This window comes from Oncorhynchus nerka, linkage group LG10 (genome assembly GCF_034236695.1).
Source record: "Oncorhynchus nerka isolate Pitt River linkage group LG10, Oner_Uvic_2.0, whole genome shotgun sequence".
NCBI lineage: Eukaryota > Metazoa > Chordata > Actinopteri > Salmoniformes > Salmonidae > Oncorhynchus > Oncorhynchus nerka.
Genome location: NC_088405.1, coordinates 57,262,065 through 57,288,112, shown reverse-complemented (window position 1 = coordinate 57,288,112; position 26,048 = coordinate 57,262,065). Strand labels below are relative to the sequence as shown.

The 26,048-nt window shown below is 42.8% G+C and overlaps 2 protein-coding genes across 3 annotated transcripts; both read left to right on the top strand.

The window, feature by feature from the left end:
• The first annotated feature begins 419 nt into the window (after nt 1-419).
• LOC115135702 (short transient receptor potential channel 7-like) lies at nt 420-13,531 on the top strand. The gene is made up of 12 exons (XM_029670678.2): nt 420-1,163; nt 7,673-8,435; nt 9,254-9,436; nt 9,822-9,986; nt 10,118-10,334; nt 10,516-10,758; nt 11,230-11,494; nt 11,647-11,842; nt 12,142-12,363; nt 12,463-12,549; nt 12,664-12,739; nt 12,824-13,531. The coding sequence occupies exons 1-12, from the start codon at nt 772-774 to the stop codon at nt 12,961-12,963; spliced, it is 2,949 nt and encodes a 982-aa protein (XP_029526538.1). The 5' UTR covers nt 420-771; the 3' UTR covers nt 12,964-13,531.
• A 2,519-nt stretch (nt 13,532-16,050) lies between these two features.
• Nucleotides 16,051-24,783, top strand: LOC115135701 (eukaryotic peptide chain release factor subunit 1). Of its 2 annotated transcripts, none has more exons than XM_029670675.2 (11): nt 16,051-16,383; nt 16,793-16,903; nt 18,074-18,249; nt 18,390-18,529; nt 18,816-18,954; nt 19,053-19,243; nt 19,371-19,500; nt 19,630-19,812; nt 19,930-19,994; nt 20,216-20,363; nt 20,508-24,783. In XM_029670675.2, exons 2-11 carry the CDS (start codon nt 16,818-16,820, stop codon nt 20,588-20,590), a joined length of 1,341 nt encoding a protein of 446 aa, XP_029526535.1. In that variant the 5' UTR covers nt 16,051-16,383; nt 16,793-16,817; the 3' UTR covers nt 20,591-24,783. The 2 variants fall into 2 exon arrangements, with proteins under 2 accessions (XP_029526535.1, XP_029526537.1); XM_029670677.2 differs by having other exon boundaries at nt 16,051-16,418.
• Nucleotides 24,784-26,048: the final 1,265 nt, after the last annotated feature.

The window sequence follows — 26,048 nt, the reverse complement described above, 5'->3', positions numbered from 1 at the left end:
GGCACATCTTTTGTATTCTAATCTAATCCACTGAAAATAATTAGATGAATGGGTGCAAGCAAGATTGCATACACATTATGATTTGTTATAAATTCTCACAAAATCAGGGCCCGACCACACATCATTCAAGTTAAAAAATCCTTAAAATAAAACCTTCAGCCACAAAATATCTTTCAATCCTCAATGCAGAAAGGAGGAAGCTGAGGGCCAAATTAGTTATGTTTTCTGGCAAAGACAAAATTGTTTTAGCTTGGATGGTGTGCAGTCACATTAGATTAGCATAATGTACAACATGCTGCACTACAGAACAGCCCTGTTTGCGCCTTTGAAGTGGATCAAAGCCCCACAACAGGATGTTGGGATTTAATAGACAGACCCAATTCATCAGAGAAGATTTGGCAGTTCACAGGCGGCAATTAGTGCACCTGACATGTTATATATGGGTACCTACTCCACTACAGATCACACAGGAGTTGAGTTCATGTCAAGCCTTTCAGAGAAGAGTTGAAAACTGAAAAGCCGTTTTGATTAGGCTACCACTGGCTGACAGACAAAAAGGTCCCAATTGAATTGGATTACAGCCTACTCCATATTTAGGCGTGTATCAGTTGCAGAGAGAGAACGAGAGAGAGAGATTTTCTCTTGTCAATTTATTGCGACTGCTCAAGAGTGTTTTATGGTTAACTATTTGGTCAATCTTTCTATTCAGAACCACTAGAAGACTGTTGGAACTGGACGAGAGGTAAAGACACCTGGAGCCATACACTCGTGATGAGGGCAGCAGCGCTTTCCTCCCCACCTAATAGAGACTGTCATGAGAGCGCATCTGAGCAGTGGGAGGTTGATCCTCAACCATTACCATCCACTGTCGTCGATGACACCCAGTTTTTTAATCCCCCAATTTTAACCCGATGTATGACTCTGCCAGATGCTTTATACAGACGACGACAGAATCCGAGAGGAGAGTGGTATGATAACACGGTGTACAGTGACGCCAACCATCACGACCAACAAATCGTCTCGATGAATACATATGAGGACCACAACGGTGCATATCAGTCTCAAGTAAAAGAAATCCCTTGGAATTCAGATGTCGGGCTGCACGATTTCAACAGCCAGTGGGATCATTCTGAGTACGATCACAGCAACTCACCTCAGAAAACGTAAGTGCGACACTTGTTGGGCGATACCGTAAATAACCACCATAATAATATCAGGACATGTTATCATATTACCGAGAGTGGTGTATGTTGAGCCAGTTTTTACATTCTACATCAAGGCAGTGGTGCCTGGTGAAGTGGGTATACTCTAATTTAGCCGAAAATGTCCCAAACGGTCCGCTCAGCGAAGGAAATAGGCCCTGTGTGAAAAATAATATGACAAACATGTGACATACACTCTGAATTACCTACAATTATAATTCCCATATTTGTCGTTCATAGCCAGGCCAACCCAAACTGTACTGTGCAAGTAGGCTAATAGTAGGTCTACTACTGAATGATACATAAGTCCGTCACCTGAGTCAGAAATTCAAAGGTTTCTGATTTTTCTTTTATTATTCAGGTTTTTGCTCAAACCTCTTATAAGGATCCGCCCCGTTTTCTTTCAATTTTCGCCTAAAATGACGTACCCAAATCTAACTAGCTGTAGCTCAGGCCCTGAAGCAAGGATGTGCATTTTCTTGATACCATTTGAAAGGAAACAGTTTGTGGAAATGTGAAAAGAATGTAGGAGAACATAACACACTAGATATGGTAAAAGATAATACAAAGAAAAAAAAAACTGTTCGTTTTGTTTTTGTTTTTAACCATCATCTTTGAAATGTAAGAGAAAGGCCATAATGTATTATTCAAGCCCAGGTGGAATCTAGACTTTGGCCACGAGATTGCAGCAATTTGTGCAGTTTTAGACTGATGCAATGAACCATTGCATTTCTGTTCAAAATTGTGTATAAAGACTGCCCAAATGTGCCTAATTTGTTTATTAATAGCTTTGTGTTCAAAATTGTGCACTATCCTCAAACAATAGCATGGTATTATTTCACTGTAATAGCTACTGTAAATTGTACTGTTCAGTTAGAATAACAAGAATTTAAACTTTCTGACAATATCAGATATGTCTATGTCCTGGGAAATTCTTGTTACTTACAACCTCATGCTAATCGCATTAGCATACATTAGCTCCACTGTCCCGTGGATGGTACAACGATCCCAATTATTTTAATGTCACTTTTTTTTTTTTATGCATTTTTCCAAAACAATGCTTAAACCACAATGCTTACTCAGTGCTTCCTCGGAAGATCACTCTTGATGTCTGGAAAAAATCTAAGACATTTAGATTTTTCAGTGTAGTTAACCTTCAATTCAAGTGCACAGGCACCTAGCACTGTTGTCAGTTAGCAGTGTTTCTGTAGTACAGGAGATGGAGTTTGCAAAACAGATGGCCAATGGATTAACGCAAATAATCATGATATCATTCTGCCTGGTAGGCATAGAGTATCATTAGTATGGCTATATTTTTCCTGTCCGTTAATTGTTTGAAACCTGGACGTTTTACTTCATATGAGGAATGTCTTATCTTGCTTCAAAGTTACCTATAGCCAAAATCCCACCATAGAAACGTGTCGGCAATTATTTTTATAAAGACTTCCTCATACGTTCACATAGACTTCTTATACATTCTCCTGTTCTGTTGGTTTTCTTTCAACTTTCGTTCGTTGTCATTTCATAGTCATATTAGCAACTCACGATGGTGGTTGCATCTTTAGATCTTCCCTCTTTCAAAATGTCTAACTGATATTTCAATCTCTGTCCTTGAAACCGCTATGCGCAGTGCTCATTTTAGAACTGTTTTTCCGGCAAATTGCATTTTGGAACAATCGTACATAGGCCTACCTCTATTGCTGCGCCTAAAATGTGATGATGTAATAGTTCATCAACATTTTAAGCTAAATATTCTGATCTGTTCCATCAGCCTTATTAATTGATTTGGCGCATACCGCCACTACACTACTTTGATATGCATCCGTGGGGATTATTAAGAAACGAGTATGCTCACATACAATAAGTGGGTATACCTGTGTATACCCTCCACTACACCACAGCATCAAGGGAAGTATACTATTATTTCTAACAAACATATCTACATATATTTCAGGATGTTGTGTATCCCTGGAAATAATTCAAATTAATGGAAACATATTATTGAAAACATAGCTTGTCCAAAAAAAAAGTAGTGAACTTACCCAGTGTCAGGGATTCTTGAAAGACTCTTTTTAGTACACATTTTCAAAGACCAAAGTATCAGCTATCAAGATCATCTAAAGGAACAACCTAATTATTTTATCTTGAAATGTAACTTAATAACTGGATTTATGTAAACTCCGTAAGACACCTTAAATGGTGTATTGAGAAATATTTTAAGTCAGACAGGGCTATTCCAAGAAATTACATTATTCATTGTCGATCGTTTTTGGAATTTCAAACACTTGAGAGTTTGAAATAGACAAGAGCATTGACAGGCATAGAGCCGCCATCTTTTCTATTTCAAATCTTCTCTCATTGATTGAGAAATGTGGGTGTCCACCGCAAAGTGCTGAATTACATGGTGACACTCGTCTCGATCAATGAGAAGATTTGTACCCGTTGTATTACTTCATGGAGCAAAACATTTATTTAATAACGGATCATTTTCTAAATTCAAATGAACCCCTTGGAACTAGACATTGAAGTTTAGAAGATGGTTGTCTTCCAAGTCGGAATTGAGGAAGTATGACCAAGTAAAGGTTGGTCGAAAATTCTGTGCTCTGCTTTACACTACCTACTGTGTAACTATCAGAACTCAGAATAAGACCCAGATGCAGATCATTTGAATCATAGAAGTTTATTTACAATGCAGGGGGCAGACAAACAGGTCAAGGGCAGGCAGAGGTCGGTAATCCAGGGCAGAGTCTGTAAGGTGCAGAACGGCAGGCAGACTCAGAGCAGGCAGAATGGTCAAAACCGGAAGAACTAGAAAACAGGGACTAAAGCGAAAATGAATATAGAAAAACATGCTGGTAGGCTTGACGAGACAAGACAAACAGAGAACACAGGTATAAATGCACAGGGGATAATGGGGAAAATGGTGTAGCTACCCCTGTACTCCAGGTTGGCTCAGTGGAGAAGTCACATAGATTTTTGCTATAGGTCAAATCAAAGGAACAAGCTTGCCTTTTATAATGTGCAAAATGTACACAACAATACACACCAACCTCAAAAGTAAAATAATGGAATTAAGAAATATTAGGATGAGCAATGTCAGAGTCAGGAGTGTGTGTGTGTGTGATGGGATGTAATAGACAATATGGACAGTATATGGATAGAATGTGCAGTATATCTGAAGAATAGTATATGTAGTGCAATAGTTAAATAGGATAGACCTTGACGACTACAGAAAATATACATATGAAGTGGGTAAAATAATATGTAAACATCATTATAGTGACCGGTGTTCCATCACTATGCACTGTACATAGGACTGCAGCCTCTGAGGTGCATGGTAGAGTAACTGGGTGGTAGCCGGCTAATGACAGTGACTAAATTTCAGGGCAGGGTACTGGGCGGAGGCTGGCTGGCTGGGCGGAGGCTGGTGACTATTTAACAGTCCGATGGCCTAGATAGAAGTTGTTTTTCAGTCTCTCAGTCCCAGCTTTGATTCACCTGTACTGACCTCATCTTCTGGATGGTAGCGGGGTGAACCGGCCGTGGCTCGGGTGTGTCACGTTCGTCATAACGATGAGACCAAGGCGCAGCATGAGATGAATACATTCTTCTTTTATTAAAACGAAGCACACTTAAACAAAACGAATGTGATGCTATAAACACGAGTGCTGGCATGCAACTACACACAGACAATAACCCACAAAACCAAAATGGAAATGGCAACCTAAATAGGATCCCCAATCAGAGACAACGATAAACAGCTGCCTCTGATTGGGAACCAATTCAGGCCACCATAGACCTACATATACCTAGACAAACCAAAACCCCATAGATGTACAAAAAAACCTAGACAAGACCAAAACACACATACCACCCTCGTCACACCCTGACCTCACCAAAATAATAAAGAAAACAAAGATTCCCCCCCAAAAGGTGTGGACTCCCGGCCGCAAACCTAAACCTATATGGGAGGGTCTGTGTGGGCATCTAACCTCTGTGGCGGTTCTGGTTCTGGACGCCGCCCCCTTCTTTACACTGAGTCCGCTCTTTTAGCACTGACCCGTGGATCATCGTCGGAGGCTCTAGACTGCGGATCCTCGCCGTAGGCCCCGGGCTGGGGACCCTCAATGCGTGGATCATCGCCGGATGTTGTGGACTGTGGCCCATCGCCTGGAGGCCTGTCGTTTCGTTGGAGACCCCGGGCTGTGGCCCGTCGTTTACGGTTCCGGGTAGTGGCCCGTCGTTTGCGGTTCCCGACAGGTACTGCTTCCGGATGCTCTGGACTGGGTACTGTTGCCGGATGCTCTGGACTGGGTACAGTCGCCGGACGCTCTGGACTGCCGAGGCACACTGTAGGCCTGGTGCGTGGTGCCGGCACTGGTGGTACCGGGCTGGGGACACGCACCTCAGTGCGAGGAGCAGGAACAGGGCGTACTGGACTGCCAAGGCGCACTATAGGCCTGGTGCGTGGTGCCGGCACTGGTGGTACCGGGCTGGGGACACGCACCTCTGGGCGAGTGCGAGGAGCAGGAACAGGGCGTACTGGACCTTGGAGGCGCACTGGAGGCCTGGTGCCGGCACTGGTGGTACCAGGCTGGGGACACGCACCTCAGGGCAAGTGCGGGGAGGAAGCACAGGATACACTGGACCGTGGAGACTCATTGGAGATCCAGAACATAGAGCTGACTCAATACGTCCTGGCTGGATGCCCATTCTAGCCCGGAAAATGCGAGGAGCTGGAATAGAGCGCACCAGGCTAGAATAGAGCACTGGAGACACCTTGCACATCTCTGCATAACATGGTGCCTGACCAGTTACACGCTCCCCACGGTAAGCACGAGGAGTTGGCTCAGGTCTCCTACCTGACTCAGCCAATCTCCCTCGCGTCCCCCCCCCCAAAGAAAAATATTGGGGCTACCTCTCGTGCTTCCGTGCTAGCCGTGTACCTTCATTTCTTCGCTGTTCCTCTATTCTCCTCTATTTCTCCTCATAGTATCGCCATTCCCCTTTCGCTGCCTCTAACTCCTCCTTAGGACGGCAATACTCCCCCGGCTGTGTCCAAGGTCCTGCCCCATCTAATATCTCCTCCCAGGTCCATCTCCCCAATAAGCGCTGTTCCTCCTTTTCATGCTGCTTGGTCCTTGTTTGGTGGGTTATTCTGTCACGTTCGTCATAACGATGAGACCAAAGTGCAGCGTGAGATGAATACATTCTTCTTTTATTAAAACAAAGAACACTTGAACAAAATAACAAAACGAACGTGACGCTATAAACACGAGTGCTGACACGCAACTACACATAGACAAAAACCCACAAAACCAAAATGGAAAATGGCAACCTAAATAGGATCCCCAATCAGAGACAATGATAAACAGCTGCCTCTGATTGGGAACCAATTCAGGCCACCATAGACCTACATTTACCTAGACAAACCAAAACCCCATAGATGTACAAAAAACCCTAGACAAGACTAAAACACACATACCACCCTCGTCACACCCTGACCTATAAAAAAATAAGGTCAGGGCATGACAGGGTGGCTGAGGTCCTAGATGATATTCTTGGCCTTCCTGTAACACCGGGTGCTGTAGATGTCCTGCAGGGTAGGCAGTATGCCCCGGTGATGCATTGGGCAGACCTCACCACCCTCTGGAGAGGCCTTCGGTTGCGGTCGGTGCAGTGCCGTACCAGCCCGACAGGATGCTCTCATTGGTGCATCTGTAAACGTTTGTCAGGGTCTTAGGGGCTAAATCTAATTTATTCAGCCTCCTGCGGTTGAAGAGGTGCTGGTATACCTTCTTCACCACACTGTCTGTGTGGGTTGACCATGGTATAGCCATAGATTCCTGAAAAATAATTTATAAATCCGTCTTAAGTTTAGTACAACTGTCTTCCTACACCTGTCTTACTACATTATTTATGAGATACTACATTATTTATGGGTAGGCCTGCTATGATATGACATTCCTATTATGTCTAACACTCCCATTTTGAGTATTTGTAAACAAACATAATATAACCAAATGTGTAAAACTACTGTATCCTGTTGAGCTCATGGACCTTGATGCAAGCTCATGGACCTTGCATCACCATCAGTAACTTAAGTATATGTCTTGCTTAGCTAGTACTGTAGGCCCACACACAGCAAACCTCTGGCTGTCAAATAAAGCCATCATTCAACAGATGCAGATCACACCTATCTTCATAGAGACACACCTGTCATCCAATGGCTTAGTAAAAAAATCTGTGGAGACTAAGAATGTTGTGTATTATACATGCTGAAATTACATACTCATGCCATTGTAGCTAACAAAAAAACTATTAAAGCACTCCCGACTCTATCATTTGGAAAAGTCTAAATAAACATCTGCACTGAATGTTGTTTTCTTCAGCTTACTCTTCTCTTCAGTTCCTGTCCACTTCCTTGTAGTCTGAATAGTGTTTTTTTGTCACCGCCTTTCTCCATCCAGAGTTGAGAACATGCACCGTAGAAAAACGACTGTGCGAGAGAAGGGCCGTCGGCAGGCTATCCGTGGGCCTGCTTACATGTTCAGTGAGCGGGGCACCAGTCTCACTTCAGAGGAGGAGCGCTTCCTAGATGCTGCTGAGTACGGGAACATCCCAGTGGTGCGTAAGATGCTGGAGGAGTCCAAGACCCTCAACGTCAACTGTGTGGACTACATGGGCCAGAATGCACTGCAGTTGGCTGTGGGTAATGAGCACTTGGAGGTGACAGAGCTGCTGCTGAAGAAGGAGGGGCTGGCGCGTGTGGGGGATGGTCTACTCTTTGCCATCAGTAAGGGCTATGTGCGGATCGTAGAGGCTATCCTGGCCCACCCTGCATTCGGAGGTGGGCTGCGCCTAACCCTAAGCCCCCTGGAGCAGGAGCTAAGAGATGATGACTTTTATGCTTACGATGAAGACGGTACACGTTTTTCCCATGACGTGACCCCGGTCATCTTGGCTGCACACTGCCAGGAGTATGAGATAGTGCACACTCTGTTGATGAAGGGAGCACGCATCGAGAAACCCCATGATTACTTTTGTAAATGTAATGAGTGTCATGACAAGCAGTGCCGTGACTCGTTCAGCCACTCCCGCTCCAGGATGAATGCCTATAAAGGGTTAGCCAGCGCTGCCTACCTCTCCCTGTCTAGTGAGGACCCTGTATTCACAGCTCTGGAGCTCAGCAACGAGCTGGCTCGCCTCGCCAACATCGAGACTGAGTTCAAGGTGAGAGAAACACAAAGACCAAGCTTGAGGGTGAAGGAAAGGGTTTACTTTTCACCTATGTAATGTATTGGCTTGCTTTCTCTCACACATGCTCTCCCCCCTCTTACTCATTTTGCAATATTTAAAAGCTTTGTGCAGATATTTTTGTGAAAGCCCTAGAGCTGACTTTTGTCTTTTGATTACTCACAGAAATGATTAATTGGGAAGAGATCAAATCAGTTAGTCCATGTACAGCATACTTCACCAAATGACACACTCTAATATTATTGGAACCCGCTGTGAGAAAATGAAGATTGGTCCCAATCTCAAATCGGTCATTGACCGGTTAGAAATAATCGCAACATTAATTTATACTGATTACAGACCTCTGCAAAAAGTTTGGGTGGAGGTTTAACATAGATGGGTATAAACACAGACACACACACACAAGGACACACACTGTATCTCCTCTGTCTGAGGGACAACCACAGAAAGACGTACAAATGCATGCATACACAGTTTATGCACATTATAAAGAACCATGTGTGACCAACACAAACAGTGGCATGCAAACTCACACCCACACACCCTGCCTGAATGAGATAAGAAAATATACACAGCCTTTGTCAGTGCAGAAAAGGTCTGTGGTTTTCCAGGTTTCTATTGGAATATTTTACATGTAGAGCAAAAAGTGAGAGACTGACATTAACAATTCACCAAAAGGTGTGACCCCTGGGGTTTGCCTCATTTTAAATAATTCTCACATCTCTTTTCCTCTCCTTTTCTTTCTCTCCCTATCCTTCTCCCTTTCTCTCTCTCGCTCTCTACTCTCTGTGTAGAATGACTACAGGAAGCTGTCCATGCAGTGTAAAGACTTTGTGGTGGGAGTGCTTGACTTATGCAGAGACACGGAGGAGGTGGAGGCCATTTTGAATGGGGATGTGGACCAAGCTCTGCCCAGTGATCACAGTCGACCCTGCCTCATCCGGGTCAAACTGGCCATTAAGTATGAGGTCAAAAAGGTTAGCTGAACCCACTCAACCCTAATCTGAAATCAAACATGCTATTTTAAATGTTTCCTAACTCTGGTGTTTGTCTTTGTACATCTCTGTTATTGTGTCTAGCGTGATTTAATAGTCTTAAATTTGAATTGCAATCAGTCTCAAGAGCACAATGAGAAAGACACATTTGATTATATTCTCCCAATCTTCACGTCCCCTATAAAGGGTTTATTTAAGAGGCAATCTGGAATGGGATATAAATTAAATCTGTGTTTTACAGCTGTTTCACATCCAACAATGGATTCTACAACACAATAATATGCAAGGTATGACAAAGCAGTCACCCTTGGCCTATGGTTATCAATGTTGTAGTTTGTCATAGTTATTTTTCATCATGTCTCTGTAGTTTGTGGCCCATCCTAACTGCCAGCAGCAGCTTCTGACCCTGTGGTATGAGAACCTAGCTGGACTTAGGCAGCAGTCTGTTGGGGTCAAATGCTGGACAGTCCTGGGAGTGGCGATCGGCCTTCCTTTCCTCGCCATCGCATACTGGGTCATGCCCTGCAGTAAGGTACACACAATCCCCTTTCTATTGTGTTCTTAGAATCACTCATTAACACGTTTGTGTTATTAAAAATAGTGATATGTTTATATCATGAGGTTGATGGTTGCCATTTATGCGGTTGATTTCCTCTATATCAGTTGGGTCAGATTCTCCGCAGTCCCTTCATGAAGTTTGTGGCCCATGCTGTGTCATTCACGATCTTCCTTGGACTACTGGTAATCAATGCCTCGGACCGCTTCGAAGGGGTCAAGAACCTTCCCAATGAGACAATAACAGACCACCCTCATCAGGTGTTCAGGGTCAAAACCAGTCAGTTCTCCTGGACTGAGATGCTCATCATGAATTGGGTGCTTGGTAATTTATTCTGGTTTTCAAACAGCTGCTTTTGTGGGAGAGACTTTATTATCTAGTCTATTCATATGTCTTTGTACCTGTCTCTTCACCATGAATAAAATCTTAAAGTATTCAAATCATACCACTCGTATGCTCAAAACAGAGAGCTTTTGCACCTACTGAAAAGCACTCTCTTCATTAGGGATGATCTGGTCGGAGTGTAAGGAGATCTGGGCTGATGGGCCTAGGGAGTACATCATGCACCTGTGGAACGTGCTAGACTTTGGCATGCTGTCCATCTTCGTGGCATCCTTCACAGCTCGGCTCATGGCCTTCCTGAGGGCCTCTGAGGCCCAGCTGTATGTGGACATGTATGTGCCCAACATGCCCAACATAGACCTGAGCAACGCCTCACTGCCACCAAATGTAGCATACTACACCCATGGTCAGTGACACTTAGAGAATGATAATAACAATGCTTAATCTCTGGTCATTCTTTTGAAAAAGCGGTGATTAAAAAAAGTTATGTAAAAAGAGGACTGCAACCTATGATATGAAAATTCAAGGCTTGGTACTATGAGGTTCTATCTGTTTTGAAATGAGTATTTTTCAAGTCCCAGATCTCAGAACTGTTTTGTGATGTCTTCCTCTTTCATGCCTAAATAAATATATCACCTTGCATACACTTATTTTTGATTGACATACGCAGTGTTGTGTGATCAGACTGCAGGTAGAACCTTATATAGCGCCAAGATAAAAAGGTGTTTGCACAGATGTTTCTAGAGTCTCCCATGTGAAGTACCACCTAATGAGCAATTCCATGTGAATAACACATTTTTTATCGAAATGTCATAGAACCTGAGTCAGTCCCCAGGTCACAAAGTGACATTTAACAGCAACTCTCTCTCTCTCTCAGCCAGGAACAGGTGGTTACCCTCCGACCCTCAGCTGATCTCCGAGGGTTTGTACTCCATTGCGGTGGTGCTCAGTTTCTCCCGCATTGCCTACATCTTGCCTGCCAATGAGAGCTTCGGCCCTCTTCAAATCTCCCTCGGCCGGACGGTCAAGGACATCTTCAAGTTCATGGTCATCTTCATAATGGTCTTCCTAGCGTTCATGATTGGCATGTTCAATCTATATTCCTATTACCTTGGTGCCAAGTACAACCCCGCCTTCACCACGTAAGTGCCCTCCTGCCTGTTCCTGTAAATTAAGTGCTTTGAGTAGAGATGTATGTATGTATGTCTATGTATTCATTTGTGTGTTATTTATTCATGTCCGTGTGTGTGCGTTTGCACGCGTGTGTGTTTTGTTTGATTATGTGTGTTCACAGGGTGGAGGAGAGCTTTAAGACTCTATTTTGGTCCATCTTCGGCTTGTCCGAGGTTATCTCTGTGGTCTTGAAGTATGACCATAAGTTCATAGAGAACATTGGTTATGTTCTCTTTGGCGTCTACAATGTAACCATGGTAATCGTACTGCTCAACATGCTGATTGCAATGATCAATCACTCCTATCAAGAGATTGAGGTGAGACTAGGAACCAATAGGCCTAAACACCACTAGGGAATTCACAGGAGATATATTGTCAATAATCAATGATTTGAGGTCAGAGTGGAATTATGTCAATTTACAGTATGGGTGAGTTGTTATACTGTTATGTTCATGTTGTATTCATGTACCATTTTGTGAGTACACTGTTGTGAGCAGTTGTGATAAAATAATCAGACCATATTAGATGAATTGTATGATTGTGCTCCAAACTGAGTCATTGCCCCTCACCTATCACTACTCTCCATTTATATCATGGCCTGTCTCAATCTCAACAGGAGGATGCTGATGTGGAGTGGAAGTTTGCCCGTGCCAAACTCTGGCTATCCTACTTTGACGAGGGGCGTACTTTGCCCCCACCATTTAACCTGGTTCCCAGCCCCAAGTCTTTCTACTACCTAGCTCTGCGCACAAGGGCTTGTCTGGTGAGGCTGTGCAAGGCCAAAGCTCGTCACCGTGACAACCAGCGTGAGACAGCCATGATCAATTTGCGATTTAAGGTCAGAAGTTGGCTTTTAGGGAGAGGCTGTAGCCAGTTATATATCTTCCTCTTTAATTAATGAAATTTTAATGGGTGTGTGGTTTCTGTTCCATTTCAGCTTAATCAGTACAGACCTCAAACCAGGACACCAGGGCAGGATGACTTCACCATTAGAAAACCCATCAAACATCCTACTCGATACCAGGTACTTCCTTCATACAGGTCAATTTGATTAATTAGCAAGATCAGACGATATTCAGACATGCTACATTCTGAACTGTTGTCTCTAAAGTTCTGATTCTCCCTATTTTCTTGAAAGAAACTGATGAAGAGGCTCATTAAGAGATATGTGCTAAAGGCTCAGGTTGACAGTGAAAATGACGAAATCAACGAAGGTGAGAATGATTCCTATCCATTTATGTAAGATCTCAAAGCTGTTGTGGAATACTCCTCAATAACCTGTGGTGCATGCCTTGCAGGTGAGCTGAAGGAGATCAAGCAGGACATCTCCAGCCTGCGATATGAGCTCCTGGAGGAGAAGTCTCAGGCCACAGAGGAACTAGCTGACTTGATCCAACAGCTTGGTGACAAGCTTAGCAAGAATGCCAAGAAACCCTGATGGGAATTGAGGGGTGTTCTCTGTATAAGAACTTTGTATAAAACCTTCAAACTTAGATCCATAGTGTGTTGTTAAATTCTGGGATTGCACTCCACTTTGAGATGTAGTGTAGGCTCGCTGTAGTTGTGTTCCTCTATATTAAAATATATATATATATATATTCACATTAAATCATTCTGCCTGTAAAGTAGTAGGATAACCTTGGCGGAATGCTGATGAATGTGTGTAGACAAGAGTATTTTACATTTGTAAAAAAAAAAATGTTTGTATTGAAATATTTAGACATTTTTAAATAAAATTATTATTATTGAGTAGGCCTGCCTGTATTATTGATGCTGTTGCAGCACACTCCTCAGCCTGAAACATCCCCACTTGCACCACCAAATAGCTAGCTTGCTCGTGTGGTGCCAATTGGTAAGGCACTTCAGGAGGGTGGTCATGTGTGCTACCAAGGCAGAGGTCCTGGGTTCAAGCCTCAGTGTGAGCTGAATCAGGTAGTGGTAATCACTAAACAGGCAGTGTTGTGTCCTTTACAGTGGTGCCTTGACCCAGATCTACAGTTGCACTCAGCTCAAAGTTGGAGTAAGTGGGATGTGTGAAATGTACTCCCTAGCTAGCTTTTTCTTTTAGCGCTGACTGGTAAGATCCTTTAGGAGGGCGGCTACATGTGCTAGCAAGACAGAGGTCATAGGTTCGAGAATCTGTGTGCGCCGAATCAGGAGTAAGTGATACTTGCTATTTAAATAAGCGGCATGATGGACGCCATCGATTTGAGTAATCCACTCGTTCAACTTGCAAAGAAAGGAATACAAAAATCTACAAATATCTACATCCAAAAGTCAAAATATGTTTGTATTTACTCCACATACACCCTAAAATGTAATCAAACTATAATATTTATTTCGGAAACTACTTTATTTGTTTTTGAAGTTACAAGCCTGAAACTTTGAACATAGACTGCTGACACCCAGTGGAAGCCATATGAATTGCATCAATATGACAATATACAACATGACATTTCTCTTGCGTTTCTAAGAGGACCTTATAAATATAATTGTGCTAAAGGCAAAATGTAATATTCATAAATGTAAATTTACTAATTAAAAAAACACACTTCTGTGTTTTCTATAAGGAAATCGAGCAGTACATTAAGACCATTATACATTCGTCTAATAAGAAAGCTGTTATAACAATCAATATGTGTGCATCTTTTAAGGTCTTTGTATAATCTGTCATTTGTTGTACCCCCTAGCATATGTTATCATTGTCTGTTTGTATACTTATATGTATACTGATTTTTCTCCAATAAAAAAAAAATAAAGAAATGAAAAAAATGAAAAAAATAAAATTCTAAGAGGATGGTCTCGCCCCAAAAAAATCCCAGTTAGTTTTTCTTTGGATTTTCTCCTACAATATATTTTGTGTTATATTCTCCTACACTATTTTTGTAATGGCAGATTTCCTCTTCGTCTGAAGAGGAGAAGGATCGGACCAAGATGTAGCGTGGTAAGTGTTCTTGACGATTTATTAAAAACAAACTGAACACTGAAATACAAAACAATAAACGATGTGCTGAAACCGAAAACCGGAACAGTACCGTGTGGCGACAAACACTAACACGGAAACAAACACCCACAAACCAACAGTGAAACCCAGGCTCCCTAAGTATGATTCTCTATCAGAGACAACTAACGACACCTGCCACTGATTGAGAACCATACTAAGCTGAACACAAAAACCAACATAGAAAAACAGACTGCCCACCCCAACTCACGCCCTGACCATATTAAATAAAGACAAAACAAAGGAAATAAAGGTCTGAACGTGATAATTTTGACATTTCTACAAAATTCTAAGTGTTGTTTTTCCAATGGAACCAATTGTATGCATATGCTGGCTTCAGGACCTGAGCTACAGGCAGTTTACTTTGGGCATGTCATTCAGGCAGAAAGTGGATAAAAAAAGGGGGGCCTATCCGAAAGAAGTTAAATGCAAGGGTTCACATACTTTTCCCACCCTACACGGTGAATGTTTACACGGCTTGTTCAATAAATACATGAGCAAGTATAGTTGTTTGTGTTTTATTAGTTTAAGCAGACTGTTCGTCTATTGTTGTGACTTAGATGAAGATCAGATCAAATTTTATGACTAATATATGCAGAAATCCAGGTAATTCCAAAGGGTTCACATACTTTTTCTTGCTACTGTATGTTACTAAAAACCAATGAGAAGATGGCACGTGGGTATATGCTTCTAAAAATAAATTAGGAGATGGGAGATGCAAGACTTGCAGCGAGTTCTGCGTCATAAATAGAATCAACTTCTATTTTAGCGCCCGCCAGCACACGAGCAGTGTGGGTACAATGATTGAATAACGTGTGTGTACATTTACTTTTGCAACGCTCGCGACCAGTGCATGTTACAGCGAGCTGTCATTAGACCACGCACTTCACGCAAGACTTCCTATCATTATCAGGAAGTCTACCACTGTCTTCACAGTAGGAATATGGTGCGGTGGGACTAAATTTGGATTCAGATATGTATTTATTATTTTACGACTTTATATTTTTATCCAATTTTACATTTTACCCACATAAAAATATATATCCCACATTGTCTAGTGTATTTTGTTTTGTCGATATTTTAAAAAATTACCGAAAACTGTTTCCATCAGGCCTGTCGTGACATTTTTTTATCGCACATGTACTTTACTCGCATAAAAAGCTTGGATGGAAACTTGGTTTATTAGCCTACAGAAGCATTTCCCAAACTCGGTCCTTGGTTTTGCCACAACATTTCAAAATTGATTCAAATCTTGTTATTTTAATCAGCTGTGTAGTACTAGGACAAAAACCAAAACGTGAACAGAGATTGGGAAACCCTGGCCTACAGCAAAAATATTGGAACACACTGAATTGACTTCCTCTCTGATTACAGGTACGTTTTCAGGTGCATTTTCTCAGGTCCACCCATCCACTCTTTAGCCCAATGAAACATGTCCGAGTGAACCGTAACTATGTCGTTTCCAGGAAGTGATCCTCAACCGGAATTATTTCAACCGCCTACAAATCAATCGTGTCTCTAGTTACCAAAGCCACAGCTATGTCGTAAAAATTCGTGAAAACAAAACATCGCTTTTTTGGTCTTAATTCAACATTTGGCATAAGGTTAGCACTGTGGTCAGGGTTAAGGTTAGGTTTAAAATCAGATTGTAAAACAATACATTGTCGAAATGGGCGGTGGTTAAGCCTAAATGGAAGATGACAATATATTTTCAACCTAGGGTTTACCATAATTATGAATTTGTGGCTGTGGTAAATAGTGACGACACCAACATAACGAGGCCCCATCGGGAAGCAACAAACCGGCTTGAGTAGAGCTCGAGCTCAACAACGTCAGGGCTGACGACAAATTAAATAGGTGAGAGATAACGTGCAGACAGAACGGCACTTGGGGCAAGTAACATTACATGTTTTTGAGCGATCATTGTTAGGAATTGGCGTTTAATCCATATGTATAATTATGTTTCTAATAACGTTGACATTCCGCAATACTTGAGCTAGTGGGGTGGACTCTGGGGCCTGGGCATGATTTAAAAGCCAGGGCATTTCCCAGCCGATACCGGTAGCTACTAGGACCCGGTTGGTGACAAGATCAGCTGGGCAAATATTATCGTCCTTGCTGGTGTGTTGGGGAAATAGTATTATATATCCATTTAATGTTGCTATATTTTTCTTGAGGCGTACAACAAACCGTCTGTGTTGTTAACTTGATATCGCCGTCCATAGTTTGATGCTTCTGCTAACGTTACTACATACCCTCACACTAGGTCCTAAATAGACACCGCGGGAAAAATGGCGGACGACCCCAACGCAGCAGACAGGAACGTGGAGATATGGAAGATAAAGAAGTTGATCAAAAGTCTGGAAGCTGCTCGGGGGTACGTGTGGACATGACTAGTGGAAGACATGGCAAATGCCTGGTTTTGTCAGTGACTTTCTTCATCATATTGAGCCACTAACTGGAAGTTAATGGTACCAGGCCCATATATGAGCTAGCTAACAATTATTTTAGTGTAAGTTTTAGCTAGCTTACTAACTAGCAAGTGGTGTTAGTTTGAATGTTTATTTGAACGCATAGCTAGCTAGTCGGCTAGCTGACAAGCTAAGTCACATGTCAGTGGCAGTGATCTATGTTTTCGAAAGTTTGAGTAGTCATGTAGCTAGCTAATGTTACCACAGCAAACGTTAGCTAGGCAGTTATTCGTTTTGTAACTTCAAGGGCTTCTTTACATTCACAGCTAGCTAGCTGACAATACTAGTCTCTGAAATTCACAGCTAGTTAGCCTACTAGTATGATCCGCTGACTATCTAAACCTACACATGATTTTAGTATAGCAAACACAGCTGATGCCCAACCATATCTAGGTCATCTTTACATTCAAATTGTTTGACACTGGACAAGTTTTCTGATTTAAATTGTAATTTCATGGCAGTTTTCACTAAGTTAAAACTGTCAGTGCCACATCACGCCTTGACTGGCTGGCAATAGACATGTCAGCCGGAATAGCTGATGTAGTTGATTTTAGATCAAAAGGTCAAGCAATTCCTATGCCTTTCAGTGACCTTAGCTTATCTACATTCCACACCTGTCCTGTGCAATGAACACTCTCCCAAGTGGTTGTCTATATAGTGCAGTGGGTCAAGTTGTTTTGAGTTCACTCTGTGAACAAACTACTGTGACCTTCACCCCCTTGACTAGGGGCAGCAGAAAACTTGTGGCCCACACCTGTCAACATGGTCAAAACAAAAATGTGAAAATATGAAGACCACTACTGTAATAATGTCATCATCTGACAACCTGTCATAAGAGTTTGCCTTAGAGCAGTCAGGTTTAATACTATACGTGTATGAAAAGGCCTAGCTTGCTTAGGTAAAAAGGAAACATCTGTAGGACAGGTTTAGCTATCCATAGATTGTGGTTCTTGTTTTTACAAAGTTGTTTCAATAAATAGCTTGCCGACATATTTTCGTTTGACTTACTGTGCAACTTACTTTCTACTCAAAGGATGTGTTTTAACGTGGTTTTAATGCAGTTGATCTCCTCTCAGGAATGGTACGAGTATGATCTCCTTGATTATCCCTCCAAAGGATCAGATCTCCAGAGTGGCCAAGATGTTGGCTGATGAGTTTGGCACTGCATCCAATATTAAAAGCAGAGTCAACAGGCTCTCTGTGCTCGGAGCCATCACCTCTGTACAGCAGAGACTCAAACTCTACAATAAAGGTGTGTATGTGTGAAGTCAGTAGTGAAACCCTCTCTCTCTGTATGAAGTCATTTGGGGTGGTCCTGGCTTGGTTACGGGCATTTCTTATTTCAATCAATTGATCTCTGAGAGCTAACTTATTATTTTTTTTACCCTGCAGTGCCTCCCAACGGCTTGGTTGTATACTGTGGCACCATTGTGACGGACGAGGGCAAAGAGAAAAAAGTCAATATTGACTTTGAGCCTTTTAAACCCATCAACACTTCTCTGTATCTCTGTGACAACAAGTTCCACACAGAGGTAAGGTTGTTCAATACTCTGGGTTCATTATATTCCCACCTTACTATCTTTCCTATGGGCCTATTGGCTTATTGTGACTAACTGGGAAATAAGGAGTTTTGGATTGCACAAAATTGTATTTTCTGACATAAAAAAAAAATCTGTGTTGCCTGTTTTGGTGAAACAAGTTGGTGTTGTGTGTGTGTGTGTGTGTAGCCTGAAGTTATGCATAGCTGACAGTCAATATTGACCACCTTCTATTTAGATGAGAAATTACATCTTACCTAATGTATTTTCTGTCTCTTAGGCTCTTACAGCCTTGCTGTCAGATGACAGCAAGTTTGGTTTTATTGTGATTGATGGAAGTGGCGCCCTCTTCGGAACCCTGCAGGGAAACACCAGGGAAGTGCTGCACAAGTTCACTGTGGACCTACCCAAGAAGCACGGTTAAAAAACCTACATTCACATGCAACATGCACTCATGAACAGAATTACAGCCAGCCTGTCCACACACAACCACGTATAACAAATGGTCTTCTTTCAGGCAGAGGAGGGCAGTCTGCCTTGCGTTTTGCTCGTTTGAGGATGGAGAAGAGACACAACTATGTCCGAAAGGTGGCGGAGACGGCAGTCACGCTTTTTGTTTCCAATGACAAGGTCAACGTAGCAGGCATGGTCTTGGCTGGTTCAGCTGACTTCAAGACGGAGCTCAGCCAGTCCGATATGTTTGACCCGGTCAGTATCTCCAGACCCACCATTCCAGGGTTTTCTGGTGCCATTGTCAGCATTGCCATTGTAGCATTATACGTCTGATATGTGATCTGTTTGTTGACTGATGAATTGCTGACTCATGTCCATGCAGAGGCTACAAGCAAAGATCCTGAAGCTGGTTGACATATCATATGGTGGGGAGAATGGGTTCAACCAGGCCATTGAGCTGTCCGCAGAAGTGCTTTCCAATGTTAAATTCATTCAGGAGAAGAAACTTATAGGTACTTGGATACAGCTGATTTGTTCATTTGTGTGAATGTCTACTCCAATATCTATCATGAGTGTCTCTCTGGCATGGACATGATTCATCCTGTTGTCATATTGATAATATAGAGGACCTCTTCTCCCAGGACGATACTTTGATGAGATCAGCCAGGATACAGGGAAGTACTGCTTTGGGGTGGAAGACACACTGAAAGCCCTGGAAATGGGTGCTGTTGAGATTCTGATTGTCTACGAGAACCTGGATACCATGAGATACATCCTGAGATGCCACGGAGCAGAGGGACTTGCTATGGTGGAGAAGGGTACAGGTATGTAAATGATGTGCGCCCTATACAAAATGCATTCAGTTGCGGGATTCTGGTCTTAACACGTCTCTCTATTTCTTGCCCTATGTCTGTTCTGTTCAACCTTTTCCACTGATCCAGATGAGAAAACATTGTATTTGACACCAGAGCAGGAGAAAGACAAGTCTCACTTCACAGACAAAGAGGTCAGTGAGAAGTTCTTTCCATAACCTACACAAGTGTATGAAGGAAGTTCTGTTATGGTTCTAGAGGCACTTTTTAAAATGTGATGTAATTTAGTCTTATTAAATTTCACCTATGTCTACTTCCTGTGTTTTGCATCCACCACTTTTATAAGGAGAATTCTCATAAAGGATCTCGCAGTTTTCCCTGATCTACTTTTTGGGGTGTGGGTGTATTTATACAGACTGGGCAGGAGCATGAGCTGATCGAGAGCATGCCGTTACTTGAATGGTTCGCCAACAGCTATAAGAAGTTTGGAGCCTGTCTGGAGATTGTCACTGACAAGAGTCAAGAAGGATCCCAGTTTGTCAAGGGCTTTGGTGGAATTGGTGGTAAGAGTTTAGTTATGAATGTATAATCAAAGGCTTTTACTATTATTCTGGGGTCATGTGAATATATAAACAAATATTTTCACTGTAATGCACCTCTGCAGAGTTACCTAAGACTATGATTCTTCCTTTACTTCACCTCCACAGGGATCTTGCGGTACAGGGTGGATTTCCAGGCCATAGAGTACCAAGGAGAAGACGATGAGTTATTTGATTTGGATGACTACTAGGTAGTTGAGACTGACAAGAAATGAATCAATTGAAAGGCTTTCCCTGATTTGACCGAGATACTGGTGGAAGGAAAGCAAGTAGTCAGGAGGGAGACCCAGACCTTCAAATAAAAGACATGGATGTGATGCCGTATATCAACGTTTCCCTGACTTGAAGCAGTGACTCATCACCTGGCTGGATGGAGCTAGTCTTGGTTTGTTCCTCTCCATTCTACATTAATGACTGATTCAAAGTGACTGACAGCAAGGCCACACTCCTCCTGCCTGCTTGGCCTTCTCTAGGCCACACTGATAGGTTATACAAATCTATTTTTGTCATCACTCCCCACCTTCCAACTCAATTTCCCTTTATTTTTTAACATTTTTACTGGTACCAGCTGCTGTTGTGTTTTGAGATTTTGATTCTTATTATTTTGTTTTCCTTTTTAAAATCAAATTTATGTAGAGGGCAAGGAAATAATGATTAAATTGGAGCTGCTTTACTATCCCATACCCAGTCCCTGCCTCCCGTCTCATCCGATCTTTATTTCAGCACCTGCTTTATTTTGTCCCAGCTCCCCCCTGGTAATTTATTCACTGTCACAGGTGCTGTACTCTTAGCCCGTACTGTTTTCTTGTATGTTTTTTTCATTGAGGACCCTTGCCCTTTATGACTCATACAGAGTTCCCAGAGCTGAGATTTAGGTTTGTACGTCTGCCTTTATATTGCCTTGTACACACACCACTCTATTAAGCATAATGAACCATGCCCTCAGTGCTGTGACCATTCATACTTTCACCCCCCCTGTTCCAGAGACATGTGTCCAATGTTTACTGTGATTGATTGGTCAGTTTGGCACTGTGCAATTCAGACAATGAGAGCCAGTGTGCTTGTTGCCAGGCAGGTTTGTATGTCTTGTCTTCCAGGCATGTTACTGGGTAGTGTTCAATACTGAACGACCAGTTGAAGAGTGTGATTATGATGGCCCAGGGGGCAGTTACCATACGGTGTGTAGTATGAGTTCTGTGATTTTTAGATGGTCACAGCCATGTTGATCATGCCACCACCAAAGCTGTTGAAGAACGGTGTGTAGTGTTTTTGGGGAAATGTGTCATTCAATACAAACCGTCGCGCAATGTTGCAAACGTTGAAGTGTTCTGAATGCACTCCTGGTATGAGCACTCTATAGGCAAGAAGATTGCCCACCAGGGATGGGGGGGTGGATTGGTGTCACACTTTTCCCCCCATCCATAGCAAACAACTGATTGTAAACTAATTGCATTCTAAACTGTAGAGCTTGATTATTGGCATCACATGCTTTGTTATTAACAGGTGTAGACTCAGTGAAATGCTTACTTACTGGTCTTCCCAACAATGCAGATTTTTTTTAAAGACATAGAATAATAGTAATTGAGGTAGATATGTACATATAGGGAGGGATAAAGTGACTAGACAACAGGGTAGATAAACAGCAACGTATGTGATGAGTTTGACTTAGTGCCAATGCAGATAGTCTGGGTAGCTATTGCTTAACTATTTAGCAGTCGTGGCTTGGGGGTAGAAGTTGTTCGGGGTCGTGTTGGTTCCAGTCAGGCGTTTCAGCTGGGGTTGGGGGAAATGTGACAACAATCAGGCCCCTGAGGACTGGAGTTGCCCATCCTGATCTACATCAATAGAAATCTGTATAGTTACATTTGAGTACAATGGTACTGGATGTGAATGACTAATGGCTCTGACTGTCTCTAGTCTTTCCCCTACCATTATATATACAGTGGGGAGAAAAAGTATTTGATACACTGCTGATTTTGTAGGTTTTCCTACTTATATGTACACTTCAACTGTGAGATGGAATCTAGAAAAACACTTTATGATTTTTAAGTAATTAATTAGCATTTTATTGTATGACATCAGTATTTGATACATCAGAAAAGCAGAACTTCATATTTGGTACAGAAACCTTTGTTTGCAATTACAGAGATCATACGTTTCCTGTAGTTCTTGACCAGGTTTGCACACACTGAAGCAGGGATATTGGCCCACTCCTCCATACAGACCTTCTCCAGATCCTTCAGGTTTCGGGGCTGTCGCTGGGCAATATGGACTTTCAGCTCCCTCCAAAGATCTTCTATTGGGTTCAGGTCTGGAGACTGGCTAGGCCACTCCAGGACCTTGAGATGCTTCTTACAGAGCCCCTCCTTAGTTGCCCTGGCTGTGTGTTTCGGGTCGTTGTCATGCTGGAAGACCCAGCCACGACCCATCTTCAATGCTCTTACTGAGGGAAGGTTGTTGGCCAAGATCTTGCGATACATGGCCCCATCCATCCTCCCCTCAATACGGTGCAGTCATCCTGTCCCCTTTACAGAAAAGCATCCCCAAAGAATGTTTCCACCTCCATGCTTCACGGTTGGGATGGTGTTCTTGGGGTTGTACTCATCCTTCTTCCTCCAAACACGGCGAGTGGAGTTTAGACCAAAAAGCAATATTTTTGTCTCATCAGACCACATGACCTTCTCCCATTCCTCTGGATCATCCAGATGGTCATTGGCAAACTTCAGACGGGCCTGAACACGTGCTGGCTTGAGCAGGGGGACCTTGCGTTCGCTGCAGGATTTTAATCCATGACGGCGTAGTGTGTTACTAATGATTTTGAGACTGGTCCCAGTTCTCTTCAGGTCATTTGACCAAGTCCTGCCGTGTGGTTCTGGGCTGATCCCTCACCTTCCTCATGATCATTGATGCCCCACGAGGTGAGATTTTGCATGGAGCCCCAGACCGAGGGTGATTGACTGTCTTCTTGAACTTCTTCCATTTTCTAATAATTGCGCCAACAGTTGTTGCCTTCTCACCAAGCTGCTTGCCTATTGTCCTGTAGCCCACCCCAGCCTTTTGCAGGTCTACAATTTTATCCCTGATGTCCTTACACAGCTATCTGGTCTAGGCCATTGTGGAGAGGTTGGAGTCTGATTTTAGTGTGTGGACAGGTGTCTTTTATACAGGTAACGAGTTCAAACAGGTGCAGTTAATACAGGTAATGACTGGAGAACAGGAGGGCTTTTTTAAGAAGCCCTAACAGGTCTGTGAGAGACGGAATTCTTACTGGTTGGTAGGTGATCAAATACTTATGTCATGCAATAAAATGCAAATTATTTAATTAAAAATTATACAATGTGATTTTCTGGATTTTTGTTTAATTTTCGGTCTCTCACAATTTTCAGTCTCAGTGTACCTATGATAAAAATTACAGACCTCTACATGCTTTGTAAGTAGGAAAACCTGCAAAATCTGCAGTGTATCAAATACTTGTTCTCCCCACTGTAGGTAACTGCCAAAATATAGCAAATAAGTAAATGAGGGATACAAAGTATATTGAAAGCAGGTGGTTCCACACAGGTGTGGCTCCTAAGAATTTGTATGCTTAATGTCACGTATAAAAATGCTGGGCAAGCCCAGTTGCCGATTATTTGGACTACCATGGCTATGCCCCCCCCCATAGGAAGACAATGCTCCCATCCACAAGGTATGAGTGGGCACTAAATGGTTTGATGAGCATGAAAACAATGTAAACCATATGCCATAGCCATCTCAGTCACCAGATCTCAACCCAACTGAACACTTATGGGAGATTCTGGAGCGGTGCCCGAGATGGTGCTTTTCACCACCATGTCCAACAAAACACAATGATTGCATTTCTCGTGTAATAATGGTGTCACATCCCTCCAATAGACTTCCAGACCCATGTAGAATCTATGCCAATGCGCATTGAAGCTGTTATGGCTCGTTGTGGTCCGGCAACCTATTAAGACGCTTTAAGTTAGTCTTCCCTTTATTTTGGCAGTTATCTGTAGGTTTGACACAGCCCTGCCTGGCTCTGTTTCTCCCTGCCCGAAAGGATTTAGTCACGGAACATTTTGGTCAGAGGCACTGGATGTTGGTTTGGGGGACTTTGTGGCTTGCAGTGTCTAAACAAATATATTTTGTCAGCCTGAATGTGAGCTATGGGGATGGGGACTATTGTCTGGATCTGGCACGTAAGAATGGGATGGTTCTATGTAGCCCCTTTTGGGGCACAGTGAGCTTATTTTATCAAGTTATGAATATGATGTGTGATGACTTTTCAACATCAAAAGCCCATGTTATGACATTTTCTGGATTTGATCTATTCATCTGTCACCATTTTGTATGAGATGTATTAAATGACCTCATTGTTTGCAAATCAGGTGTCAAGACTTGGTTGGCCCAGTGGATTTCCTATTAGAAAGGTTAATAAAATTAAGATTATGGGATATATATATATATATATATATATACACTGCTCAAAAAAATAAAAGGAACACTTAAACAACACAATGTAACTCCAAGTCAATCACACTTCTGTGAAATCAAACTGTCCACTTAGGAAGCAACACTGATTGACAATACAGTTCACATGCTGTTGTGCAAATGGAATAGACAACAGGTGTAAATTATAGGCAATTAGCAAGACACCCCCAATAAAGGAGTGGTTCTGCAGGTGGTGACCACAGACCACTTCTCAGTTCCTATGCTTCCTGGCTGATGTTTTGGTCACTTTTGAATGCTGGCGGTGCTTTCACTCTAGTGGTAGCATGGGACTGAGTCTACAACCCACACAAGTGGCTCAGGTAGTGCAGCTCATCCAGGATGGCACATCAATGCGAGCTGTGGCAAGAAGGTTTGCTGTGTCTGTCAGCGTAGTGTCCAGAGCATGGAGGCGCTACCAGGAGACAGGCCAGTACATCAGGAGATGTGGAGGAGGCCGTAGGAGGGCAACAACCCAGCAGCAGGAACGCTACCTCCACCTTTGTGCAAGGAGGAGCACTGCCAGAGCCCTGCAAAATGACCTCCAGCAGGTCACAAATGTGCATGTGTCTGCTCAAACGGTCAGGAGAAACAGACTCCATAAGGGTGGTATGAGGGCCTGACGTCCACAGGTGGCGGTTGTGCTTACAGCCCAACACCGTGCAGGGTGTTTGGCATTTGCCAGAGAACACCAAGATTGGCAAATTCGCCACTGGCGCCCTGTGCTCTTCACAGATGAAAGCAGGTTCACACTGAGCACGTGACAGAGTCTGGAGACGCCGTGGAGAACGTTCTGCTGCCTGCAACATCCTCCAGCATGACCGGTTTGGCGGTGGGTCAGTCATGGTGTGGGGTGGCATTTCTTTGGGGGGCCGCACAGTGTGTGATTTTGTTGTCAGCACATTCAGCTATGTAAAGAAAAAAGTATTTAATAAGAATATTTCATTCATTCAGATCTAGGATGTTATTTTAGTGTTCCCTTTATTTTTTTGAGGTGTGTGTGTGTGTGTGTGTGTGTGTGACTGCAGGTGTGTGCTGTTTGATTCAGGGCTTATTTAGTATACACAAAGTAAATATTACCCTTTGCATTTTTTTCCAACAGGAATTTTAGTGTATTGAATGTCTTGGTACATCCAGTGACAAGTACACTATTCTCTTCGC